The sequence below is a fragment of the Centroberyx affinis genome, unplaced genomic scaffold (genome assembly GCF_046629955.1).
Source record: "Centroberyx affinis isolate AG114_WGS23_722 - 3 ecotype Tasmania unplaced genomic scaffold, CSIRO-AGI_Caff_v1 ptg006930l_1, whole genome shotgun sequence".
Classification (NCBI taxonomy): domain Eukaryota; kingdom Metazoa; phylum Chordata; class Actinopteri; order Beryciformes; family Berycidae; genus Centroberyx; species Centroberyx affinis.
In genome coordinates this window covers 37,253-62,771 of record NW_027283511.1, presented here as the reverse complement: position 1 = coordinate 62,771, position 25,519 = coordinate 37,253, and the positions used below count along the sequence as shown (strand labels likewise).

The window sequence follows — 25,519 nt, the reverse complement described above, 5'->3', positions numbered from 1 at the left end:
CGTTTTAGGATGGTTCTTTGTACTTACTTATGTACACATTTTCATACATTTTTTTTATGTAACCTACACAAGTTCAGGTATATAAGTCTGACATACTGCTGATGATGACATTCCCAGGGCACAACCCTCATCTCTTTAGCTGGAAGAGATTCACCAAATGTAAAACATCTGCAGAGAAGGTAAGTTTGGTTTCTGGATTAATGCGAAGCCAAGAGGCGAACAGCTCTATAATGATTGGTTTAGACCTTATCTTCACTATTAGAAGAACGAAAGAAGCTAGCCGATTCGAGATAATAGCCTGAGGTGCTCCTTCTTCGGTCATTTGACTTTAATATTGCTCACCCCAACACTGCCATTTATCAAAGAGGAAAACATAAAATATTCAATGTATGAACTGTATCATATTTCTTAAGTTTCCAGACCTTTCCTTGGAATATTAAATCCCCCAGAGCGATAAACCATAATTGTAAATGTGTCCTCTTGGATTTCTGAATAAAGGAAAGGTGCACATCAGTGTAGCTATGTATCAACTCATAGCTTATTTCAGTGTCTGGAAGGCTTAGCAATGGCATACAGATGGCCTTTCTCAGATACTCAGATGCCTGTGGCGTGAGACAGGGATAGTTGAATCACAGCGAGTAGGACACCGACTTTTTGACGTCTGGGAAATGATTCTGAAGTAATCTGCTGATTTAAGGCAATGGCTAAGCTTTGCTGTGGAATAATCCTCAGACATCAGGCATTGGCTCGGCCCTCAATTTGCACACTGTGCCTGCAGCTTACAGCGTCTGTGAACTTGCTTGGGCATTACAAGCAGGCAAAGGTGACAGACAGACCTGCTTTTTCACGGGCCCCACGGTGTCTCTGAGAAACTATCAGCTTAAGCTTGAAATAATTTTCTTTCAATAACAGATGCGTTTGAAGAATGGGGATATTGATCAGTGGATGAAGGTGAGAAGAACCCTTTGGCTCCCTTATGTCTGGGCGCAGGTGTGATTGTGTGTGCATTTACATGTCTGTCTGCCCATATCCACTCCATTCATGAAATTTCTTGTCCTCAGCGAGTGGAGATGGCTTCTGAGTTTGCTGTGTCGGAAGTTTTCTCCCACAAGAAAATTAGTTCAGGCATAAACAGCCAAACAATGCCGTTGCAAAGCACTGACCAGTTACAAGATCATGATGACGCTTACAGTGAAGGTAGGTCAACCCATAGAAATAATAATAGAACTGTCTCTAGAGAAATGTTAGCTAGAGAATAGCCAGTTGAGCCTATGCAGCAGCAGACTGAACAACGGACTGCAGGTATTTGTGTTTTATGTCTTGCAGCTCAGGCTCTCCTGAGTGATTGGATGGGCAGTAAGTTGCGGCTGGAGCTGGAGATGGGGGAAGATGATGACCTGATTAGCTCCACCGAGAGGAGCAGTCCTGTTGTGTTGGCCGCTGCTCGGCCTACTGCCCTGGACTACAGTAACTTTGACGGTACTGAGCAAGGAAACTGTATTACCCACTGCACTAACCCGAGGCCGATCATTTTCAATCAAGGCTAGTTCAAATTCAATGTCATTGGCCAGAATGGGAATTGGGACTAATGGAGAATGTACAGAGATTGTAGTAAAATACTTGCAAGGCTGGGGAAGAAAACCTTTAAAAGGAATAGTTCACCCCAAAAATGTAAATGTAAATTAACTCGAACCAAATCAAACATAACATACACCTACTCATGTAGTAGTGCTGATGGACATACAACATAAATAGAGTTCCGCAAGTCACTGTCTCTGCCCAGTAATGTCTGACTAAACAGACCACTCCAAAACTGTCCTGAACTTTAAATGCACCTCAATTGTGATCAAATATTTCAAAATCTCTCTCTCTCTCTCTCTCACTTATTCATACAAAAATACATACTCAGACCTGTACAATCACCTGGCTGAGGAAGAGGAGAACAGTGCAGTCAACAGCTTCCTACAAGACCTGATGGAGCAAGAGGTGCTGGACTCTGGAATAGTGCAGGACCTGGCACTGGACACTGAAGAAAATAGGAAGAAAATGAGAGACCCCAGCATCACCATGGAGGCGCGACACCGACAGGTACGTCACCAGAATGACGCCAAAGAATTCTTGAAGTTGTGGAAGAGATGTGAATTGGGGGGGGGGTCCAGTCGGGGGGGTCCTGCTCCAGTCGCTTCACTCAGTGCCACTCATAGTGAGTGGCACTGAGTGAAGCGACTGGAGCAGTGCGCCCCTGAGCTATGTTCTCAGTCACGCTGATTGCTGCTGATTGCCACTGAAGGTGCGTGAGAACAGGGCCCGGCGGGATGCTGAGAGGCAGAGGCGGCAGACGGAGAAGGAGGCTCGGCGGGGGGCCAAAGAGGAGGCGAAACGGAGGGAGCGAGAGGAGGAGATGAGGAGAAGGCAGGAGGCACGTAGGCAAGAGGAGATGGTGCAGCAGGAGATGGTGAGACTGCGTCGCCAGATGGAGGAGAGGAGAGGCCTGGAACAGCTGGTTAGACAGAGGTATGGTATCCACAGCAACCACTGACCCCCTGCTGCTGTGCAACATCTATCCCCCACGTCTGAGATTACCATCAATTACCTGTCTGATTGCATTACCTGTGGCATTGCCTGTTACATAAACAGCTTTTTAAAGTGGATTGAATGGGTTGATTGTAGCCTAATGACAACAGAAGTGAGCTTATGATGAGCAAGCTCCCCTACCCAAACAACTACTGTCCAAGTTCCCTTGAGAAAAACACTTCACCCAGCTTCTCAAGTGGAGCAGCTCACTGTCTCTTCCCCTGCATATACTGACCCAGGCCATTGCTCCAATTGTAAATGTGTCCTAAGCCAACCTTCATCATGAACTCCCTTGTTAATTAAGAGTGAAATCAAATTCAATAACGATTCAGTACAACAACAATACCATGTAATAAATAAAAGTTCAATGACTGTGCAGAATTCTGTTTATTTCTGAGACACAAATCTTTCTAGTGATGGCACTGGCTTGCTAGAATGTAAACTCTAAGGCTCAGTCCTTACCGCAGCAACCCAGGTTTGAATCCGGCCCGCGGTCATTTGCTGCATGTCGTCCTCTCTCTCTCTCCCATACCTTCCTGTCTCTTTCTCACACTGTCTCTATCAATAAAGCATGAAATGCCTAAAAAAAGAAGAGAATATTGTGATTCATTTTTCTCCCCCACGATACGTATTGTCACATTTTTGTATTGCAATATATTGAATTTCAATATATCATCCCACAGGGAGAGGGAGAGGCTGGACAGGCAGAGGGCAGCCAGGAGCCTCCAGTCAGACCCTCCACTTCCCACAAAACAGCAACAGAGGGACACAGAGCGACTACACAAAGAACAGCAAATTCAGACCAGGGTTCACATGCACAACCTGAAGGTTGGTACTTATACCCTCTGTGTGTGTGTGTGTGTGTGTGTGTGTGTGTGTGTGTGTGTGTGTGTGGATACATGAATCCATGCTTCATTCCCATAATTGTCATTCATATGCATTTGAGTGAGTGTTTGCCATAGTTTGTGTGCCTGCATGCATGCATTTGTGTGTGTATGTTAGTGTCTGCAGAGGCACTTCTCTGGATGGTATTCAGTGCTGCTGGACCAAAGGCTGCGTATGGGTAAAGCTGCAGCCCTCTGTGACTGGAAGAGACAGCTGAGAGCATGGAGAGCATGGCGAGCGCTGGTGTGGGCGGAACAAAAGCAGCGAGAGATGGAGAGAACAGAGGAGGAGCTCCGAGCTGAAAACAGGCAAGGACTGAGGAGAACGTTTTGAGTTTCAGTGAGGTCACTGGACCTGTAAACCTGTGATGCTATAAATCCTAAACTACAATTTAGATTTGGCTTTTTAACACAAATGACCTATACTACAGGTGTCCTACCTATACAGAATGAAACTGACTGCCAATTGATACAGAATCTAGGAAAACACTCACTGATTGTCAGAGCATTTATACTGTTACACTGTAAATAAATAATTTAGTAATGAGTGAGGGCTAAAAATAACATATGATCCCAACTTTCACCTCCTCTAGACGATGCCAGCTGGCCATGGAGAGCGACCGAAGGCGATTGCTAAGGCGATGTCTAAATGATTGGCAGCTATGGTGCCGGATGGAAAAAGAACAACGAGAGCTTTTGGCTCAGCAGGGGGAAACTCGGCGCAAGATGGCTGCCCTAATCGATGCTGCATCCACAGGCAAACTCAAGGCCACAGAAACCACAGCTCATGAGGCACTAATGGCTCCACCTGAGGCATCTGACCAACCAGACACTGAGAAGCTGAGAGGCGCACTCACAGATCAAAATATCGACAGCAACAATGCACAGGTGCAAATGCAAATGTTAACACTGTTAATGCTACCCACTGGAAACGACCTGACAAATCATATTGTTGACAGGGACCCAAAGGTTACAGAGTGACTCTAATCATGAATAAAACATCAGCCATACTGTGGGCAGGTAATGCCAAAGGCCTAATAAGCAAAGCAATAAATAAGTTTGGCATTGAACTAAATAAACAACTTATCTTTCCCAGTTTCAAGAAATGACCTGTACTTTTCTCAGTTCATCATCCGGGGAGAGAAACTTTCCCTGCTGAAATATTCACAACCCTGCTAGGTTTCACCAGAGAATGAGAGTGAGAGAAAGAGAAAGAAGGGATGGTATAAATATAGAGGAGGGGCGGGGTGGGGGGTGGGGGGGTGTAGAGCAGATGGAAACAATGTAAAAGAAATAACAGATAGAGGATAGTGGAGCAGAGCTCGAGGGACAGAGGAACGGGAGATGTAGAGACGGAGCAGTTCAAGGTGGAGGGGTCAGTGGAGGAGCTGTACTTATATCAGGAAGCCTGGAGCTGGGCCAAGTCTCAGCAGAGATTAAATTGACCTAAGATACATATGGGATCTCAATATGTATGTTTTCCTCCTTAAGCTGTTTGTAGACCTGGACCTAAGGCAGGTTTTATCTTGTTTTCATGTAGGAAGATCACCACAGATCAGGCACTCTGGCCCCTGCCGCCACCGCAGCTCATAAGGAGAACACCCCAGTGGGTGCTGTGGCCCGGCCCACCCAGCCGTGGCAGGTGAGCCGACGCCATGCGGCACTGACTGCTGGTGAGCTCCGCCAGGCGCGGCAGAGAGGTGAGGAGGGCGGTGGCGGCGGTCCCTCCACCCGTTCTCGAAGCGCGGAGTTACTGGGCAGCCGGTTTGAGCGCAGGCACGCCGTCCAGCAGCAGACCATCACACAGCAGAGGAGGCTTCTCCGGGAGCAGCAAGAGAAAATTGCACGGCTGCAGGAGGAGCAGAGCATGATGGGATTGAAACTGGAAGCGCAGAGAAACACACAGCTGACCCAACTGTCGATCCCTGCAGCTTCCAAGCCAATTGGCCTCACCTTTGACCCTAAAGAGCAGAGGTAGGCTCATCGTACCTCAGGAAACAGAGAGGCACCAGGCTCTCTGTGTGGGTGTATCTATATTGGTGTATCTATGTATATTGGTGTATCTATATTGGTGTATAGGCAGAAGTGATGGGAGTTGAAATTGGCTGACTATGCTTCCTTGCACACAGTCACTTTTATATTATTTGCAATCCACATTTAAATATTTTACTTTTATTAGAATTTTATAAATTATTGAGGAGTAGTGTCTCTGTCTCTCCAATTGTTGCCCGGATTCTTCTGTTCTTTCTTCTGTTCTTTTCTTCTGTTCTTTGGGGAATTCATGCCTTTATTTCCTCTTATGTACTTTACGTGACTGGCAAGGAATATCCCTTGTATATTTTTTATGAATTGTTGCCCGTTTGGGAGTATTTAGGTGTCCCGCAAGGTTAGGTGTCCTCCAAAATGGAAACTTCGCTTGGAGTGCAGTACTGTGGTTTTAGAAGGAACTAAGAATAATTATACGTGAAAGATTTTGTTGAGTTGGGGGAATTATCACCATTCAAGGATCAGTTTTATTAAAACAATATGCCAGTCCCCTTTAGGATTCCCTCTACTGCAGGCTAATTCAAGGTTTACTATCAGAATCATTATGGACTGTTTAATGCATATTAATCAAGCTTGAAAATGTACTTGGTGAATACTCTTAACAATTAAAAGTTTGCATTGTTATGCGAGGGAAATGTGAAGCGAGGGACAGATTTCTGATGGGGTTTGTTGGGAGAAAGTGTGTCTGAATGTAGATTTGCAGTCACAGTGAATATTTCATGACATGGCAATCTGGTCTTTGTACGTTAACAGTTCCAGTAAGATAACTTGTTAGAGGTTTAGATGGTTAGAACACAAAACAACAAATAAGTTATAGTAAAGGTTAGAAATTGTGTGGGAACATGGATAGAGTATGCAGAGTTGTTGTGGAGGATTATAGAGAGGAATTTGCCATTCCAGTAACTATATACTGTATATGTGTATGGTAACTTGATGTGATGGATGTGATGTAGCTTGGCATGAGACGCCTCTCTCCCTATGCAGCCATTTCCACTGCAACCCCCTATGCAGTTCATTGTAAAGTAGATTGTCTCCATAACTGCAGTAACGTGTCCCACATCTGCTATTGGCTCTAAAACGCTCTACAGATGATGAACAATGTAATCACCAGCCTGCTTCTCTCTCTACCAGAGCAGAGGAGAGGGAAACATATGGTGAAACTAGTAGTTTCCTAATATTTGTATTTCTATATTCAGAGATAATACTCTTTCAAACTACACTGAATGGACAACATATTAGGGCCACTTTTCATACCCTGATGAGGTGAATCCAGGGAAAAGCCATTATCCCTTATTGATTGTCCTTATTAAATCTATACCAATTATAAAGGAGGAGATGTAGATAAAGAGAAGCTTTGGGACAATTGAGATGTGGATTGTGTTCATATTTTGTACATTCAGTGTAGTTCATATAGGTAAATATTTATGTGACTATGGATGAAATATGCCTTAAAAAATGTTTAAATACCTTTTAACATAATTGGTAACACCTCTGCCCAGTTGTGCAATCAGTAGTTTGAAAGTAGTCAGTCTATATACAATATTGAATTGTATTTTCATAATGTTTTTGTAACAGAAGATATTGAAATTCAGCATCACACACTGACTCAAGACCTATAGCTTGAAAATGTGCTTGTTGAATGTTGAGTTGAGTTATGCGAGGATCAGGGAGAGGTGAATCTGAGGACTGATTTCTGACAGAGTTGGCTGGGAGAAAGTTTGTCTGAATCTAGACCTACTGTATATTTCACATCCTCTCTTCCTGGTCTTTGTGTGATGTTTACTGTTCCAGGGTCACTGGAGAAACCGACAATCGTTGTTCGCCTCCCAAGAAAGCAGTCAAGCGCCAGCCTTGTCCCCATCCTACCGTCACGGGTCAGTCAGCAAATTCCTCCACTCTGCCACTGGAATTTAACACACAAACACACACAGACACACATACAGTACACAACAAGCACACACATCTACCTCCAAACAGATGGTCACAGAATGCCCTAGCTCTTTTGTCACTGTGTATAATGGAAAAAGAGAAATTTAATTTCATGGCCCTGAATCAGATGTATGGAGCAGTAACCTTTGCAGAAGAAATAAAAACCGGTCCTCAGTTCTCCTGACAGCAGCGCCCGTGTGTTTGCCTCAACTTCCAGCTACGTGGTCAGAATATGAAGGGACAAACATACTGTACACAAACATGCACATATCTACTCCTGAGATTATGTCGTACCTCAGAAGAATACCTTGTGCTCCTCTCTCTCCCTCTCTCTCTCTAAAGCCATGGAGGAGCGTGCTCGGCAGCGCGAAGAACGAAGGAGGGAAGTTGAGGAAGTCAAGAGAAAGAAGGAAGAGGAGAAGCTGGTGAGAGATTGGGGGGGTCATGCTATGGAGGATCCAGCTGGTGGAAAGTATCAAATTGCTTTCTGTGACCGCAGCAAGTTGTAATCGTCTGAGATGGCTCCTTTTTGTTTTTGCGGGGCGAGATTAGTTAGTGTGTGTGTGGGTGTGTGTTTATGTTGGGGAAGGTGTCATAGTCTGAAATAATGGGGGGAAAAAAAACAAAAATGTTTTCAGGCTCAGATGAAAGCCGCTGAGGAGGAGAGGCAGAGGGAGGAGGAGGAGGAGAAACGCAGAGCAGCGGAGAGGAGGAGGGAGGAGAAAAGGCAGGAGAGAGAGGTGAGAAATACTTCATATTTTATGAAAGAGACTGAAAGACATGAGTCAGAATACAAGAAACTGTCCTCTCCTGTGAGTTTTATAGAATGACTCACAGCAGGACAGCACTCTTGTGACAACTTCCAGAATGTTAAATAAATGTCACACACACCAACTATGTGTGTGTGTGTGTGTGTGTGTGTGTCCGTCCAGAGGGAAGAGGAAAAACAGAAGCAGCTGAAAAGGGAGCAGGAGCTGCGGACTCTGGCCCGGCAGCACTACCACAGAACCTTGTTACTACGGCGAGGCCTAGCACCATGGAAACGCCTCCTTCAGCTCACACAAACCAACATACAGGTAATCATCAGTCATGTCTATTTCAGTCAACGTCAGCCATGTTGATACACATATAACACACAAACTATTTCCAGCCAAATTCAGCCTGCCCTTGGTTCTCTAACTCTAAGACTCCAAGAACCTAGGAGACCTGTTTGACCATAGCTGTTTTTTTTCCATCTCGCAACTATTCTTGCAATATTGCAAACATTAGATATGTCTTAAACTTTACATTATACATGCTTTTATTTTATCTCACCTTGAATATTGCGGTGCCTCCAAACAGCTCCAATGTGTTCAAAATGCTGCAGCGAGGCACCAAGAGACGGGACCAAATCTCCTCCATCTCTCCACTGCTTGCCTGTCCGTTTCAGAATTGATTTAAACATTTTATTGATTATTTTTAAGGCTTTGCACGGCCTGGTGCCTAGCTATCTTTCTGAACTTTTGATCCCTAATGAGCCTGTGTGCAGCCTGAGCTCCTCAGGCAGGGACTTTCGACTGTTCCTGTGTCCTTCTGTCCTTCCTTCTCAAAACTTACTTCTATCATAACACCTTTCTATAATCTTTGGCTTCTATTCAGTTTTATCTGTGTTGCTGTCCATTTATTCTATTTGCCTTATCCCTATGGCTTTTTTTACCATTTTATCCCATTCTGTTTTATTAACCTTTGTCAATTGTTACTGTATTTCCCATGGTTATGAAGCACTTCGTAACTTCAATGTCTAACTAATCTAATGTAAACAAAGCTAATTTACAGTACTTGTTCCTGTTTTAACCACCTAAACCTCTAACTAGTGCAGTTATATGTAAGTAAAGCTATCCTGCTGGTAACAGAAGGGGGCTGAATTGTAGCATGTAACTTTGTAAGTTAAAATATTATTCATAAAGTACCACATACCACGCACTGCGTATCCACAGGCAGCCAACTCTCACACATACAATAGACTGATAGTTGTGAGCTGTGAGCAACTGTTGAGGTAAAAATACTCTCACATGACAGCAAAATGAGGCGGCCCAAGCCAAAGCCATAGCTAAACACATATACCCACCAGCCAGCACACACATACATGGATGTACACACACAAAGCACAGACGTCACACTGAGCACCTGTCTGACCACCTGTGAAAATAAGAGGAGCACAGACAGCGAGTAGAGGAGGCAGGGGGGAAAATGTCCTGACAAATGTGAGAAACGGTGATAAAGTTCATATGAGATGTAGATTGACTGCTCAGTATTTCATTTTCATCATGCATTTCTTCAAAATGTCACTGCCTTAGTTTAGAGTCACAACAAACTCTGAATATCTTGTGTGTATGTGTTTCACCAACAGTGTAAAAAAGCTTTTTTTAGGCGATGTGAAACACAGTCTAAGACGGGCACTTCTTCATTTCATGCCATCCCATTGTTTGTACCTGGCGCTTGTGATTGAGTTTGGATGCATTCATCATCGTGCATTGGCGCTTTTCTTTTCTGTCCCCGCCAGCTGGCCGAGAGCCATCACAATCTCTTCCTCCTGAGGCGCTGCACACTAACCTGGCAGCAATCTGCAAGCGAGTCCCTGTCTCAGAAAGAAGCCTCGGCTGACCAACTGCACCAACACTTTCTGCTTCGGAGGAGCCTAGGCTGTTGGAAAAGAGTGTGTATTCGCACACAGTCGCACACACACATTTCACATTTATCAGAACTGCAGACTCAGTCCTCATCCTCTGCCATTGACTGAGAACACTTCTTTTCAGGCTACAAACTTTTTTTTAATCTCCTCCTCTACCTGCCCTTGGTTGTTTTCAGCTACCCTGACTTAAAAAAAACTGTATATCATTTGTAGCTCTCTTCTAGTGTATTGCCATTCCCTTATTCACTTATTTGTTAGTAACTTGCAATTATGTTTTTTCATGGATGTTGAGTTATTCTACTACTTATTGTAAGTCAATATGGATACAAGCAATACCTAAAATGTAAATGAAGAGTTTCATTCCAAAATGAGATCATCATCATTTGAAAACACTGACACCTTTTCTAACAAAATGATTGCTGGTACTAATGTTAAGTCCATTATGGGTAACTATTGAAGCTAGTAGTCATCTTAAGACCATTACTTACAAAACAGTTATGTTTTTATGGATAGAACCATCTATGATTTTGAAATATTGATTGATGAAATTTAGGAAACAACATTTTTCCAAAATGGATACATGTTTTGGAGTGAAACCCTTCAAATGTAATATCAAGGCCACAATTTCAAAATGTCATTATCTGCATCTGAGTGAGTGTTACCTGTTTCAGCTGAAGGACTGGCGGATGGTTCTGGAAGAACGAGCCGAGCGTTTCTATCGTAAACACACTCTGAGGAGAGTCCTACTGGCACTCCTGGACCATGTGACCCAGGAAAGACTGGTGGAGTGGGACCGCCAGGAACTGGCTCAGGAACACAATGACAGGTCAGCTACCTGTGGCTTTCCCATATGGACGCTGTGTGGGTGCTGCTCTGTGTTCCCCCAAATAACAGTGTCTGCAAGTTTCATCAAATTAAATTTCACACCTTGTAAGACCTTTTTTTAGTGCCAGTTACAATGCTATATCAGGCCATTTTTGTAACAGGGCACCAAGAAACCAAATTTGTAAGTCCTTTAAACTGAATTTAACACTTAAAATGCTATATTTAACTGTACTCAAGATCTCTCAAGGCCTTTCTGTGCACATGCTAGTAAAGATAATATGATTTAAGACATTTTATGACTTATTCACAACCTGCAGACACCCAGAATAAGCTTGAATTGCCAATTCAAATTCAGCCCCCTTCCGTTAACAGGGTAGCTTTACTCACGTATAACCAAACTAGTTAGAGGTTTATGTGGTTAAAACATCAACAAGTACTGTAGATTATGTTAAAGGTATAATGATGGATTTTGCCCTTGCATTAATGCATGCACAGTATATGCAAATGGTAAATTGATGTATTCAGGCATAAAACTCTCTCTCTCCCTATGCTACCCTTTTCCACTGCAACCGCCTGTGCAGTGGAGTGTAAGTTACACTGTGTCCATAGATCCAGTTAAGTGCCACATATCGGCTGTTTGCTTTAAAATGCCCTTCAGATTAAGAGTAATAAAATCACTTGGGGTAGTATTCTTCTCTTTCACTCTGCTGCCCTGCTGGAAACTTTAATATGGTAAAACTAGTTGGCATGGCACTGTCTCTTTCGACTGACTGGTCACTAGAGGTCGGCAAAAAATGTTTTTTTATTTTCCTGGAATAATATCCTTTCCAACCACCTCATATAGTCAAATCATTTTGTGACTACAGTTGAAATATGCTTTATAAAAAAAATTACATTTGTAAGTTTTCATTCCTATCTGCATTCAAATGGTATCACGTGTTTGTTTTCTTGAAAACATATTTTAAGGGGGTGCCCGGTGGCTCACCAAGTAGAGCGCGTACCATGTAAAGGCTCAGTCCTTCCTGCAGTGACTATAATATTCTCGCTCTTTATTTTTTTTTTTCTTCTTAATCCGTACGTTTTTTGGCACCTATCTACGCCTTCATACTTTAAGCTACAAACTCCATTCAAACTTTAAAATGTTCAGCTTGTTTAGGACATGCCGGCTTGTATTCAACTTTGATATCTATTATACTTTTTAAACTATTCTACTTTTTTCCACTTTTTTTTACAATGGGAGTCAATGGACAGAATGTTCAAACCATACCCTGTTTGAACTCTAACTACTCTTTCATACTTTAAGCTAGAAACTCCATTCAAACTTTAAACGGGTCACCACTTTTAGTACTTTATCACTTTATCAGCTTTTTGATATCTTTTGTACTTTTTGAGTAATCACAGTTTAAGTTTTATACTTTTTTCAACATTTATAATGGGACCCTATGGAGCCAGCCTAGAGTGCGTGATGTCATAACACACTCTAGCAGACTTTACAAGCTGTACTTTTTACTAAATTCACACATTTTAAAACTGTGACAGTTCACACAACTTTAACACTACGTACATATATTATATCAAACCCTTCAGCTACTTCTGCTCTCACTCACAATGTCAGTATATAAGCAATACGATGTACAGTTTTTACGATATTAACGTTTGTACTGTTTTCACAGTAGTTTCTGCTGCACTGCTGCTCTCTTACACATCTACAGCTCTTCTGCTTATTTCACTCTTCTCCATTTCAACATGTCTTTTACATATTTTCATACCTTTGTACTCTTTAGTATTATTAGATTGTAGTACATTTCTAACTATTACTATCTAATTATTACTTGTCACTGCCTTCCTACTCTTCATACTACTAGTACCCTCCAGCTTTTCACATAAGCCTACTGACTAACGATACCTTTTTACTTAGTACTATTACATTTTAGTGCATTTTAGCACATTTTAGAACATTTCCACTCTATTTCACACTAGTTTCTGCTGCACTGCTGCTTTCTTACACATGCAGCTCTTCTGCTTAATTCACTCTTCTTCATTTCAACACGTCTTTTAAATATTTTCATACCTTTTTAGTTCTTAGTACTGTTACATTTTAGTACATTTCTAACATTATTACTTGTCACTTTCGTATTTTCTGTTTTTTCTACTGAATATATACCCACTCTTCATATTTCATACTTGTTGTACCTTCCAGCTTTTCACATAAGCCTTCCTACTCTTCCTACCAACTGCATATTTTTTATACGTATCTTAGTATTGTTACATTTTAGTACATTTCCACTCCATTTCACAGTAGTTTCTGCTGCACTGCTGCTCTCTTACACATGCAGCTATTGTACTTATTTCACTCTTCATTTCAACATGTCTTTTACATATTTTCATACCTTTGTACTTTTTAGTATTATTAGATTGTAGTACATTTCTAACTATTACTATCTAATTATTACTTGTCACTGCCTTCCTACTCTTCATACTACTAATACCCTCCAGCTTTTCACATAAGCCTACCGACTAACGAAAAAACAAACATAAAACAAATTTAAATTTAAAACAATTTATTTTCTAAAACAAAATTAATCTAATTTTCAATCAGTTGTTCAATGTTGTTCAATTCAGGTTGTTTGTGATACAGGACATTCACTATCGAAACCACATATGTCATCAATCACCAAGCATGCCAGTCATATCCCAAACTCATCCCAAACTGGACTCTGCCTTGTGTTTGATACCTCAAGTGCACTAGTCATAATGTAATTATAGATATCTTAAATTAGCATTTTGACTAGTCATAATGTAAAAAAAGATATCTTAAATTAGCATTTTCACTAGTAATAATGTAATTAGCAGCAGCAGCAGTGTTGTTGCTTGCCACTACTGACTAAAACCACGCGGCTTAAAAGTACTGCTGCAGCAGCAGCAGCAGCGGTACCCACCGCATTCCCTGGAGCCCCTGGTAAAGCTCTTGCTGTGGACTTTGACAAGGGCTTACAACTCTATAAGATTAGATAAGATGGCATTAAATGAAGTGCCACCGCTAACCGCCAGACCACATTTGCGTCTCTTTGTACCAACTACCAGCTCTTTAACGAACCGTGTGCGCTAGCCGCCACCCACCCAGTCCAAACTATCAAACTTAACTAGAAACATTTTTTTTTTTCTAGTTAATTTTGATAGTTTGGACTGGGTAGTTTGGATAGTTTGGACTTTTTTCTAGTTAATTTTGATAGTTTGGACTGCGTGCGGGTTTGCATCTCTTTGTACCAACCAGCAGCTCTTTAACGAACGGCTGGCAAGGCTAGCTTCAGCGGGAGGCGAACCGCGTCTGTTCGTACCAACCACCACCTCTTCAACGAACCGCCATCACTAACCACCAGACCGCACCTTTGGAGCGGCTGGCAGGTTGGCTTCAGCGGGACACGGACGGCGCCTCTTCGTACCAACCACCTGCTCTTCAACGAACCGCGTTTGCTAGCCGCCACGCCACCCGATCCAAACTATCAAAATTAACTAGAATTTGTGTGTTTTTTTCTAGTTAATTTTGATAGTTTGGACTGGGTGGCGGGTTTGCGTCTCTTTGTACCAACTACCAGCTCTTTAACGAACCGCGTGCGCTAGCCGCCACCCACCTGGTCCAAACTATCAGAATTAACTAGAAACATTTTTTTTTTCTCTAGTTAATTTTGATAGTTTGGACTGGGTAGTTTGGATAGTTTGGACTTTTTTCTAGTTAATTTTGATAGTTTGGACTGGGTGGCGGGTTTGCATCTCTTTGTACCAACCACCAGCTCTTTAACGAACGGCTGGCAAGGCTAGCTTCAGCGGGAGGCGAACCGCGTCTGTTCGTACCAACCACCACCTCTTCAACGAACCGCCATCACTAACCACCAGACCGCACCTTTGGAGCGGCTGGCAGGTTGGCTTCAGCGGGACGCGGACGGCGCCTCTTCGTACCAACCACCTGCTCTTCAACGAACCGCGTTCACTAGCCGCCACGCCACCTGGTCCAAACTATACTATATAGATACTATATACTATATACAAACTATACTAGCTCGAAAAAAAAAAAAAAACAAATAAAGAGAAAGTCTCCAAATACGCCCATAAAGCGTCCAATAGCTACTGGTCTGAAATTAGGACCATGTAAAAAGGTTCCCAAAGAGAGCCTCTTGCCACGGTCCAAGCATCAGCTTTACCAGCGCCCAGGGGAGGATACCTTACCGAGGTAAGGTATGAAGCTTAAGACCTCGAGCGCGGCCTTTTATCCCCTGGGCTGCTGCGACCAAACACCAGAATTCTGATTGTGATGTCAACAGTGCAGCTGAGACAGGCTCTGATTGGTAGAGCACAGTCCAGCTCCAATGATCTCATAATCGGTCAGAATGGAAGCATGCCGAAGCGAAGCCGTCTTCTGATTGGTTCCGACTGAATGCCCAAAATTAGTTTGGATTATTGTGTGATTGCTGAGTCAGCAATCACAGGTATAATCTTCTCTTTTTTGGCACCTATCTTCTCCTTCATACTTTAAGCTAGAAACTCCATTCAAACTTCTAAATGTTCAGCTTGTTTAGGACATGTGGGCTGGTATTCAACTTTTTGATATCTATTCTACTTTTTAAGATATTCTACTTCTTTCCACTTTTTTTTTTTATAATGGAAGTCAATGGATGGAATGTTCAAAGTCAGCACTTTTTGAACTCTAACTACTCGTTCATACTTTCAGCTAGAAACTTCATTCAAACGTTAAACTGTTCAGCTTGTTGAGGACATTATTACATGTATTCAACTTTTTTATATCTTTTATACTTTTTGAACTATTCACCTTTTTAGTACCTGTTTTTACAATGCAAGTCTATGGGAGGACTGTTCAAACCATGCCCTCTTTGAACTCTAACTACTCTTTCATACTTTAAGCTAAACACTCAATTCAAACTTTAAACGGGTCACCACTTTTAGTACTTTACTACTCTTCTTCAGCTTTTTGATACCTTTTGTACTTTTTGAGAAATCGCAGTTTAAGTTTTATACTTTTTTCAACCTTTATAATGGGATCCTATGGAGCCAGCCTAGAGTGCGTGATGTCATAACACACTCTAGCAGACTGTACAGGCTGTACTTTTTACTAAATTCACACATTTTAAAACTGTGACAGTTCGCACAACTTTAACACTACATACACATATTATACATCAAATCCTTCAGCTACTTCTGCACTCACTCACAATGTCAATATATAAGTGATGCGATGTATAGTTTTTGAGATATTAACGTTTGTTCGACACTAGTGTTCCACTCTATTTCACAGTAGTTTCTGCTGCACTGCTCTCTTACACATGCAGCTCTTCTGCTTAATTCAACATGTCTTTTACATATTTTCATACCTTTTAACTTCTTAGTATAATTAGATTTTAGTACATTTTTAACATTAGTACTTGTCACTTTCTTACTTTGTTTTTTTCTACTGAATATATACCTACTCTTCATACTCCTTGTACTCCACCCTTCACCTCTACCCTTCAGAAAATAGCCTTCCTACTTCATACCTTTCATACTCCTTCCACGTTTTACACATAAGCCTTCCTACATATTTTCTTACTTTTGTACTTGTTACTATTATGAAATTTTAGTACATTTCTAACATTATTACTTATCAATTGACACTCATTACAGCTCCTTCACAGAAGTGTTTTAAACTGCCACATTTCTCACAGTTTTAACATTACATACACATATTATACTTTACTTCAGCCGTTTCAGTTTGAACAGACGATCCACAGTCATGTTCAAAAACATGCACATGCACACACACACACACACACACACACACACAGCTGCTGGTGCGTATATAGTACCAGTATGTGTACCAGTATGTGCAAGTACCAGTACTTGTATACTCTGCCACACACACTACACACCAGTACACACACACACACAGTTACTGGTACCAGTATGTGCGAGTGCCAGTGCTTGTATAGTCTGCCACATGCATTACACATCAGTACACATCCACCCGCATACACACACACAAATACACAACACACACAGCCACTGGTACATATATAGGACCAGTATCAGCACCAGTATGTAGATGCAGTCAGTTGATGTTACCTATCCCTGTTTTACCAAGAGAGTGGTGAGACAGCAACTGAAGAACAGGGAGAGAGTGAAGCAGATGAGTCAACAAGTGGAGACAGACATAAATATGTGACATAAATACAGCCATAGGATAAGAAAGAGGGAAAGAGGAGAGTGATAGACCAGTCACAGACAGCCAACAGAAAGGGTGAGCTGTGCCCACACTAAACTGCACCAGACAAGCCACAGTTTGCACTCTCAGCAATCACATGCATTTTCTCCAGAAAATGCAACTTTCTAGTTGTCAGATATGATTTTGTCCAGAACTCTATGACTATATGTATTGTAGTTAGAGAGATAACATCGAAACTATGATCAAAACAGACATTCTTCTACATTCTCTAACTTCTTGTAAATGAAATAATGGTGAAGTTTAATAATTCATCAATTTGCTGGGGACCCATGGTGGTCCCCGGACCCCATGTTGAGAACGACTGGCCTAACTTCATGATTTCAGTAGCACCTCCCCAAAATATGAACGTTTATCAACTTCAGCTTCTCAGGAGAGATCCATGCCATGACAACCAGTGAATTTCCACCTGCTGCCTAAATGCCATTTTGAATGAGTTGAATGAGTCGCTAATAACACGTGAAAACTCATGATGCCTCCTTAACCCAGACATTCCTAAATTCAGTTTCTTATTGCTCACTGGCTTCATCTCCATCTCTCTCTCTCTCTCTGTGTTTCAGACGGGTGTTGCAGGGATGTTTCCTGGCCTGGCGGCAGTTTCCAGCTCTGCTGCGCAAGGAGAGAGAGAAGGAGGTGAGGCGGGAGCAGCTGAGACGGAAAGTGGCCGAGGTTCTGCCTGACTTCCGCTCCTCTCCACTGGGATGCCCCTGGGAAAAACCCTCACTGTAGGAGACAACACTCATACACATACACCGATCTCATAATATAAATGCGGAGAGGACACTCACACCTATACAAGCAGAAAATGAATACACATGCACATATTCAAGTGTCTCTTTCACACTCACTCAGACACACACACAAACACATAAAATTGAACCCATACTTTTGTTGGTATATATAAATAATAAAATCTTACAGGTAACTAAAGCAGCTGGCAAATATTGAAAAGCAGACTTTCATTCCACCAGCTGACTTTATTATGTATTGATTTATTCATTTTTCTGATTCTTTTTTCATATTTTCAAAGGCTGTTTGATTCAGGAGCCAGTTTGAACCAGCCTAAAAGAGTAAAAGCAGTTATTCATATCACGACTCTCAAATCATTCATTATGTTTAATACATCTGTGAAACACTAATTAGCCTGATTGTCTGACTTGTGCTGCGATGTTTCATTTATCCGTTTGATAAATATCTATGACCCGTTTCACAAAGCTGCACATTAAAGCCAAAGTAAGGTTCCTTCCTTTGTGAGCGCTGTTGATAAGTGTTTGTGTAGGAAGGAAGTGGCGTAGTTCAACTGGAGGACCCAGGTTCAAGCCTCTGTGTCGGCAAGCATCCACCCTTCTGAAGTGTCCTTGAGCAAGACACGGCAAGGATCAATACAGTATCACATTGTTATTGTTAGCATTATTATTAGTTCACTCTTTCTTGCATTTTTCTTGTTTGCTGTGACACCCAGCAAGGCACTAGACTGGAAAAAGGGGACAATATTCACGCAGAGTGTGAGAGAAGAGAGCCACTGTGAAGGAAAGACTGACATTGATAGAGTGAGAGAGATGGATGAAAATTGGAATGAGGCAGTAATGGAGGGAGAGATAAGGTCAATGAGTGAGTGGATGCAGCTGCACGGAGATGTCGGTTGCCAGTCAGTGACATTAATGGCGGTGGAAGGAGTCTTATTAGGGTTGGTGGTTGTTATTGCTCAGAGTCAGTGTCAGGTCAACTCAGGTGGCAGCTCCATAACTGCAGTAACCCAGTATCACCTTGACGAAGGCTTGCTGATAACATTCCTGGTAGATTCCAGCTTCGCTCCCCAGCGGGACCCGGCCGGCGAAGTGAGACCGGAGTAAAAGAAGCCATGCTGCCATCCAGTGGCCACGGACACAACAGCAGCCATAAGCCCAAAACACACTGCTCAGTCAGACTGCGTAAAGGTCTCACACCAAGTCTGTAGGGCTGGCAGAGGGCAGATTCAGATTGTCTCCCATGGTCATGAACGCCGCCCAGTTGCCACGGAAACCCTGAGAGTAGACGCCGGTGTCCACGACAAGGCCCCAGTAGGCGCTGCGGGCGGTTTTGTCTCGCAGGGCGCTGCGTGCCTCACGCTCCGTCACGTTGTAGCTGACGTTGATGACCTGCAGGATCAGCAGGTGGAGCAGACCGCCGGTCACTATACTGCTGTACCACGCACAGGTGAAGCACAGCGCCGTGCTGGAACACACACACACACACACACACAGAGAAAACATGATACATCCTGCTGCAGCATAACAATAGAACATAATACAGACGACAGGTACAAGTGTTTACAAGGTTATTACTGTCAATGCTAAAAAAACAAAAAATCATCAAAAAGGCTCTGATTTAGTGTTTTCATCAAAACCAGAAAGAGTTGGTTAAGGAGAACTGTGTAGAAATCAATAAGACCCACATACGATATTGACAAATCTAACAAAAAAAACATCTATCAGTGTAGTTGTATTTATGTTCAATGAGTGCATAATACTGAATACGTCAGACACATGTGCACAGCCCTAAATGTCAAATTCTAAACCTTCAAATCAAAATAATAACCCTGGTGTTCATAGACATACATGCCGAGAACTTGATTTTAACCACTAACCCTTTATAGTGTCCCATCTTACGGAATGAGGCACTATAAAACAGTGCTTCAATGATTTCATCCTGAATTGTTAAACTTACCCTCTTTTATTTAAAAATTTGAAAAGGCATGCACACATATAAAATTCTCTGTGTGATCAGATTTTAAGCGTACTTCTCAAGGAGCACATTCCAGTACCAGCTCACAACTAACATGACCATTATTTTTGCCTTTCTACACATTTCAGTCATTATAACCTTACCGTAGAGTGGTCTGTTCAATTACAGTCTGAAGTTGAGATGAATGAGGTTTCACTGGAGGCCTATTTTCAGAGTGTGACGCCCACAGCAGTGCTAGCAGGTTTGTCAAATTGGCAGAGAGGCGCCAGAGCAGCCAATTTAAAACTACTTCAGATCCACTCTCCCACTGCTCGATGCATAAAGACTCTTTCTCCAGCAGCTCAATAGGCTCCACTCTGAGAAACTGGGTCAGCTCTATAGTGAAGGAAGCCTTCTGTCCAATATGCAAGAACCTTAGAGAAACCTCAATTAGCCTACATTTTATGCTTAATTTTGAAGAAAATATCAAAGCGTGCTGCAGTGCTTCAATTAAATTAATAATTAAGAGAAGGTAATTCGACTCTCTGCTGGCTATCTAACCTGGCCTATTTCCACGGGCTTCATTTGAACTGTGAATGTGCACCAAGTCGTCTGTTTTATGCATGTACTTGTTGTGTACTGAGCATTAATTATTGAGAAAGTTGTGTACTTGAGCAGATGTGTAAGTTTGTATTGTGTGTACACTGAGTTAGGTAGTAATGGAACACTTGTAATGGCATTATGTATTCTAAATATAAAACATGTAACATGTATTTTTGTTTATTTAGTTACCTAAAAAATTATGTATTCTGATTACAGATACTTGTTTAAAATTGGAGCACTTTCTTCTGGGATTACTTCTAGGGTGAAAGTGAGAAACTACGTCTTTAGAAAATGTGGTGCAAAACAAAATTTATGTTTGTATGCAAACCTGAAATAAATTTATGAATAAAAATAAACGTTGTAATTTTTACTTTTTCTTATCTATACCTTTATACCTCAAATATGGCAAAGTAATCTGAAAGTAACTGAAATTAATGAGAATACATGTGAGTTTGGTGAGTTTGAGTAATCCCTTGGGTTATGTTACTGATTACTATTTTGATGGGGTAACTAATGGAATAAATTTTTAAAGCAACCTACTCAACCCTGTGTGTATATTTACTATGCGTACAGTGTACAGAGTGTGTGTGTGTGTGTGTATATGAACATGTGGCTGTGCTCTCAGTACCTGTACTGGTTGTAGACCCCGGGGCAGTAGAGCAGGGCGGTGAGGAGGTTTTGTTGGGGGCACACACTCTGCAGCACCAGGCTGATCCCATACAGGGAGGTCAACAGGAAGAGGAGGAGTGTCAGCAGGAAGCTGCGGTGATTGGCCTGCCCCACACAGCTGTTTATCCTGCCCCGACAGCCACGGAGAGGACACACACATGTATTCACACAGGCAGACAAAACATCGTACTGAGACCCCAGGGCTACGCCACACACACACATGCAGGTGCGGTCACACATTGGTGCACACACACACAATTGTAGAAGTGGAGGACGGCAAGGAAATGTTTACTTCCAACTGTAACTATAATTATGTGAATGTGGAATGTACTGGGACTCAATGTTGACACCACATACAAATATGGTCCAGTCAACACACACCAGGTGTAAACAAGACAGTGTATTTAAAAGCCCATAGTTTAGGAATTTTAAAGGGTGTTTTATATTTATTGAATAGACTTTGAGTGTAGAAAAGACAAAGCGAATGATTGAGGACACTGAGAGAAACACATTATGCTTTAATGGAACCCACCAGACACAGTGGTGGTCGAGCCGCAGCACGCAGACGTCACAGATCCGACAGTGTCCCGCCCTGGGGGGCCGCACCACCCTGCACACCGGACACCAGTTCAAACGCCCGCTCTGCACCTCCTCCTCCCCCGCCTGCTCCGACGAAGCCGCCCGGTTGGCTACCGTCGTCACCTCTCGCCTCGTCCCGTTGACGGCAGGATCTCGGTCGACCAAAGCGCTGTAATAAGTCACTGTGCTGTGGACGTCTGCTTGCTTCGGCCGCACAACCCCAGGGTCTTTCTTGGTGTGGGCGAGGGCCGCCATGGTGAGAACGAACCCTACGGTCACCGCCCCCATCTGGGCCGGGCCGACGTCCCCGCGGGGAAACACCTCGGCGATGAACAGGTAGTACATGTAGGTCAGGGAGAAGAGGGCCAGGCTGAGGAAGAAGAGCGTGCGTCCCTTCTTGCGGTGGGTGAAGTAGTAGTACCACAGCACGAGGCCCGGCAGAGCTGTCAGAACCGCCACGCCAAGCAGGAAGTGGAGAGCGGCCAGGTGCAGCAGGACAGGAAGGAGAATAAGAGGTGGGATCACAGACAGATCCAGTTTTCGGGCTCCTCCCCATAGCCAGGGAACACGGATCCGGTCCATCACGACTGCAGACAGCCGTGACAGGGAGTCCGGTGACTGGGGCTCCCGCTTCATCCATCTAGAGGAGGAGAGAAAATATTAAGGTATATAAGGTAAAAAATTATTACATCAGGTTATCAACAATTCCCTCATTACCTGCCAGTGACTGCTGCATAGAGAAACCTACACCCCCTTAGCTTCTTTTAAGCTGAGGCCTTGAGGGACAACTTGTGGATGTTGTGAAACATTACCCTCGTCACTGTGGTGCTATCTGTTACAATGCTGAGTTCATAGTTGGTGTGGAGTGCTTTTAAAAAAAAAGGGTGAGTCGAAAAACTCTTCACTACTCCTGTTCTGTCTTCCCTCACTTCCACTCGTTTCCTAGGACGTAAGTTGGAGGAAACAAGGAGAGGAAAGGAGAAGAGTGGATAAACAAATGAGGAGAGGTGAGCAGAATTGGGACAGAACGCTTCCTATTACCGTCACCGAAGCTGACAGCAATTACTGCTAAAGTGGCCCGATCACACTCAATTAATGCTACAGCCAGTAGCAGGGCTTGTTCATGACCGACCTGTTTAAAGTGCCACAGGCCTGGCTGGTTTCGTTCTGACATGGAATATCAAATAGACATTATACAAGACATCTATCGTGTCATGTACAACTTCTTATATTTACATAATAAAAGGCTACAAGGCAACTTTCGTGTCTGCAAACAGTTTTACACATGAATATTTAAAGGATTGTAGAGTTTACCTTTCAACCAACCAGCCAAGTTAAAGCTGAAGGATAGGTTTCGCAGCTTCTGTATTCTTCCTGGCCGCTTCATCTTCATACATAGGTTAGCCTATAGTAGTCCTAAACTTGGTGCGCAGCCAGTAATCAATTGGATTCCTGAATGTCTACTTTCTGCTAATCTCATCGTCTCTTTAAGTTGATTTGGTGTCCACAACGTCACGGTCATTTCAAGTAGGGGAGGAAAGGAGGAGGCACTTTTGGACAAACAGGACTCATCCAAAACATACTGAATAGTAGCTGTCAATATAATGTCTCTCACCTGTCACAGGCCTCATCCAGGTCCTCGCAATCACAGCAGCAGGCTGCTACATGGCTCCGCTCTCCAAGCCTGTTCACGTACTCGCAACAGCACAAGGTCTCCTCCTCCTTCTCCAGCACCTTCTTGGCTCGCTTCTTCATGACGGACAGCCTTGCAGCCAATCACATGATAAAAGAGTCTGTTACTACCATTATCAAGGGGTGCGCTTGTGTGAGCGTTTGTGTTATATTTGGATAGATGAGACAGAGTGAGTCAAGAGGCAAATGAGATGAGACAGGAGACGGGAACAGAGACACGGACCAAGAGACAGACTCCACTACATGAAAATATCTTTAAAAGCACACTTTTGAAGATAGAGTTGAAATTATCATTGCAGTTGATCAACCATTTGCATGTGTTTAGATGGTGGAATGGTTCCAAATAGAGTTCATGTTCCACAACACCATAACACAAGCCCTGCTCATTTGACCCTACCTAGATTTTCTAGGAAGGTCAACCTAATGCTCTCGCATCTGTCACACATCTGTTATGCTTAATGATTTACATGAAGTATGACAGTCCCATCATTGCAACCCGCTGGCTTATTTACACAGATGGAACCTGGTGGTGGTGAGGCAGTACTAGGCGTTCTAACAATCACAGATCTTCAGGAACCCTAAATCACAGAAAGCAAGGCTGATGACTCCCCAGAGAAACACTAAGTGGGATTACTCAGTCAAACCCCTCTCCAATGGGAACTGGCTCTCTAGCTGTATGGCAGGGAACCTGAATGAGCCTCTGATTAGCTATAAATCAAAGCTTGGTGTATTATTATTCTACCAGTCCAACTAATACTGGTCAAAAAGCATCAAATACCACATCTGCTCCCTAACAAAAAAACACTATTTCTACTATTTTACACACTACTTCTATAAGGATTCATAGTGTATCCGGGGGACTCAGCAGTGGGTTTATAGTGACCACATCATACTTTATGGTATTTTATCTCCTTTGGTAATACTATATACTGTGGTATATCTTTTTACCTGTAGTAGCTGCAAGATATTTAAAAGGTTTTGCTGTGATATTTGTCTTGTATCCTTCTGAAGTGTATCATAGGATTACTATATAGTTCATTAGCAATGCCTTAGTTAAAGACTTTAGATGACAATAAACACCACTTCCTGTAATAATATAATCGATGATGATAATATCTCATCCGAAAGGCAAAATACTAAGGTACCAAAGTATTGATAGGGGAGAGAGCTTGATGACAGTTAGTCTAATTTGCCCAAACCTCTTTCAGGATGAATGAATGAATGAATGAATGCACAATTTTGACAGCTGATATAGAGTTTTGTTAATGGGCAACAGGATACTTTGACATTAACCAGGCATTGAATCAATTTAGACACCAATTGTGGAAAATTTCCTTGAGTAAATTATCTTATCATAACCAGGGATGTAGTGGAGGGTAAACCCCCTATTACCTGAGTTTACCCACATTTTTATTTGCAGAAAAGACTTTTCCCACCTAGGCTTACAGTATATAAATCTTTATGACCTAAATTCATAGTCAGACCAAGTGCCTATTGGTTGTTCGCGTTATGATAATCACCGACTGGAGGTCATACTGTAGTTTATCCAGCTTTTCAGTTTACCATTTCAGCACTGATCATAACTACCACAGCAAGCCATCGACCGACCGGGGTGGCACGCTGCGTCAAACACGACTACAATGTTGCTCTAGTGACACAAAGAGAGAAAATACAATGTAACATACCTGAACACGGACCTGCTACATGTTGAAACCTTCCGGTTTAAATCGACCGAATGGATTTTTTCCCTGCAGGCTTCACGGCTGAAGTCTCTGTGCTGGTATCCAGTGTCGTGTCCGGGGTTATCTGAGCTGCATGAGGCGCTCTGTCTGTCTGTGCCATGGAAGTCACCAGAACAGCAGCTTATCGTAAACCGTCCGGGCAGAGTTATCTGTGGGTGTAAGTGTCCGGACCGAGAAGGAGCTCCATGTCGGAATGGAGGTTTTGTTTGGCTGGCGAGACGTCTGGTTACTCTGTTTACCCCCGGACCGTGCAGACAGTTTCCCTCTCACACTCCTGACGTCAGATGAGATGACTTCCCCGCCCAAGAACACTCACTTCCTCCCACACCTACAG

General features: G+C 42.7%; 2 protein-coding genes across 3 annotated transcripts; one reads left to right on the top strand and one right to left on the bottom strand.

The window, feature by feature from the left end:
• Positions 1–101: 101 nt before the first annotated feature.
• Positions 102–17,930, top strand: LOC139639188 (coiled-coil domain-containing protein 191-like). The gene is made up of 17 exons (XM_071513270.1): positions 102–179; positions 925–951; positions 1,062–1,197; positions 1,327–1,479; positions 1,910–2,088; positions 2,291–2,514; positions 3,258–3,402; positions 3,577–3,767; positions 4,052–4,307; positions 4,999–5,432; positions 7,296–7,378; positions 7,776–7,858; positions 8,072–8,173; positions 8,366–8,509; positions 9,976–10,128; positions 10,776–10,930; positions 17,758–17,930. The coding sequence occupies exons 1-17, from the start codon at positions 102–104 to the stop codon at positions 17,924–17,926; spliced, it is 2,712 nt and encodes a 903-aa protein (XP_071369371.1). The 3' UTR covers positions 17,927–17,930.
• A 165-nt stretch (positions 17,931–18,095) lies between these two features.
• LOC139639187 (palmitoyltransferase ZDHHC23-B-like) lies at positions 18,096–25,449 on the bottom strand. 2 transcript variants are annotated; one of them, XM_071513268.1, is made up of 5 exons: positions 25,129–25,449; positions 23,367–23,516; positions 21,705–22,391; positions 21,132–21,299; positions 18,096–19,411 (listed from the first exon to the last, which is right to left on the bottom strand). In XM_071513268.1, the coding sequence occupies exons 2-5, from the start codon at positions 23,504–23,506 to the stop codon at positions 19,138–19,140; spliced, it is 1,269 nt and encodes a 422-aa protein (XP_071369369.1). In that variant the 5' UTR covers positions 23,507–23,516; positions 25,129–25,449; the 3' UTR covers positions 18,096–19,137. The 2 variants fall into 2 exon arrangements, with proteins under 2 accessions (XP_071369369.1, XP_071369370.1); XM_071513269.1 differs by having other exon boundaries at positions 21,132–21,290.
• Positions 25,450–25,519: the final 70 nt, after the last annotated feature.

What these genes read in the sequence shown, in the direction of transcription:
- LOC139639188 (XM_071513270.1), top strand. Translation starts at nt 102, where the DNA reads ATGATGACATTCCCAGGGCACAACCCTCATCTCTTTAGCTGGAAGAGA. An exon ending in GGACTACAGTAACTTTGACG is followed by an intron (nt 1,480 to 1,909) that starts GTACTGAGCAAG and finishes ATACATACTCAG; the next exon opens with ACCTGTACAATCACCTGGCT. An exon ending in TGGAGGCGCGACACCGACAG is followed by an intron (nt 2,089 to 2,290) that starts GTACGTCACCAG and finishes TTGCCACTGAAG; the next exon opens with GTGCGTGAGAACAGGGCCCG.
- LOC139639187 (XM_071513268.1), bottom strand. Translation starts at nt 23,506, where the DNA reads ATGAAGAAGCGAGCCAAGAAGGTGCTGGAGAAGGAGGAGGAGACCTTG. An exon ending in CTCGACCACCACTGTGTCTG is followed by an intron (nt 21,300 to 21,704) that starts GTGGGTTCCATT and finishes CTGTCGGGGCAG; the next exon opens with GATAAACAGCTGTGTGGGGC. An exon ending in GGGGTCTACAACCAGTACAG is followed by an intron (nt 19,412 to 21,131) that starts GTACTGAGAGCA and finishes TGTGTGTTCCAG; the next exon opens with CACGGCGCTGTGCTTCACCT.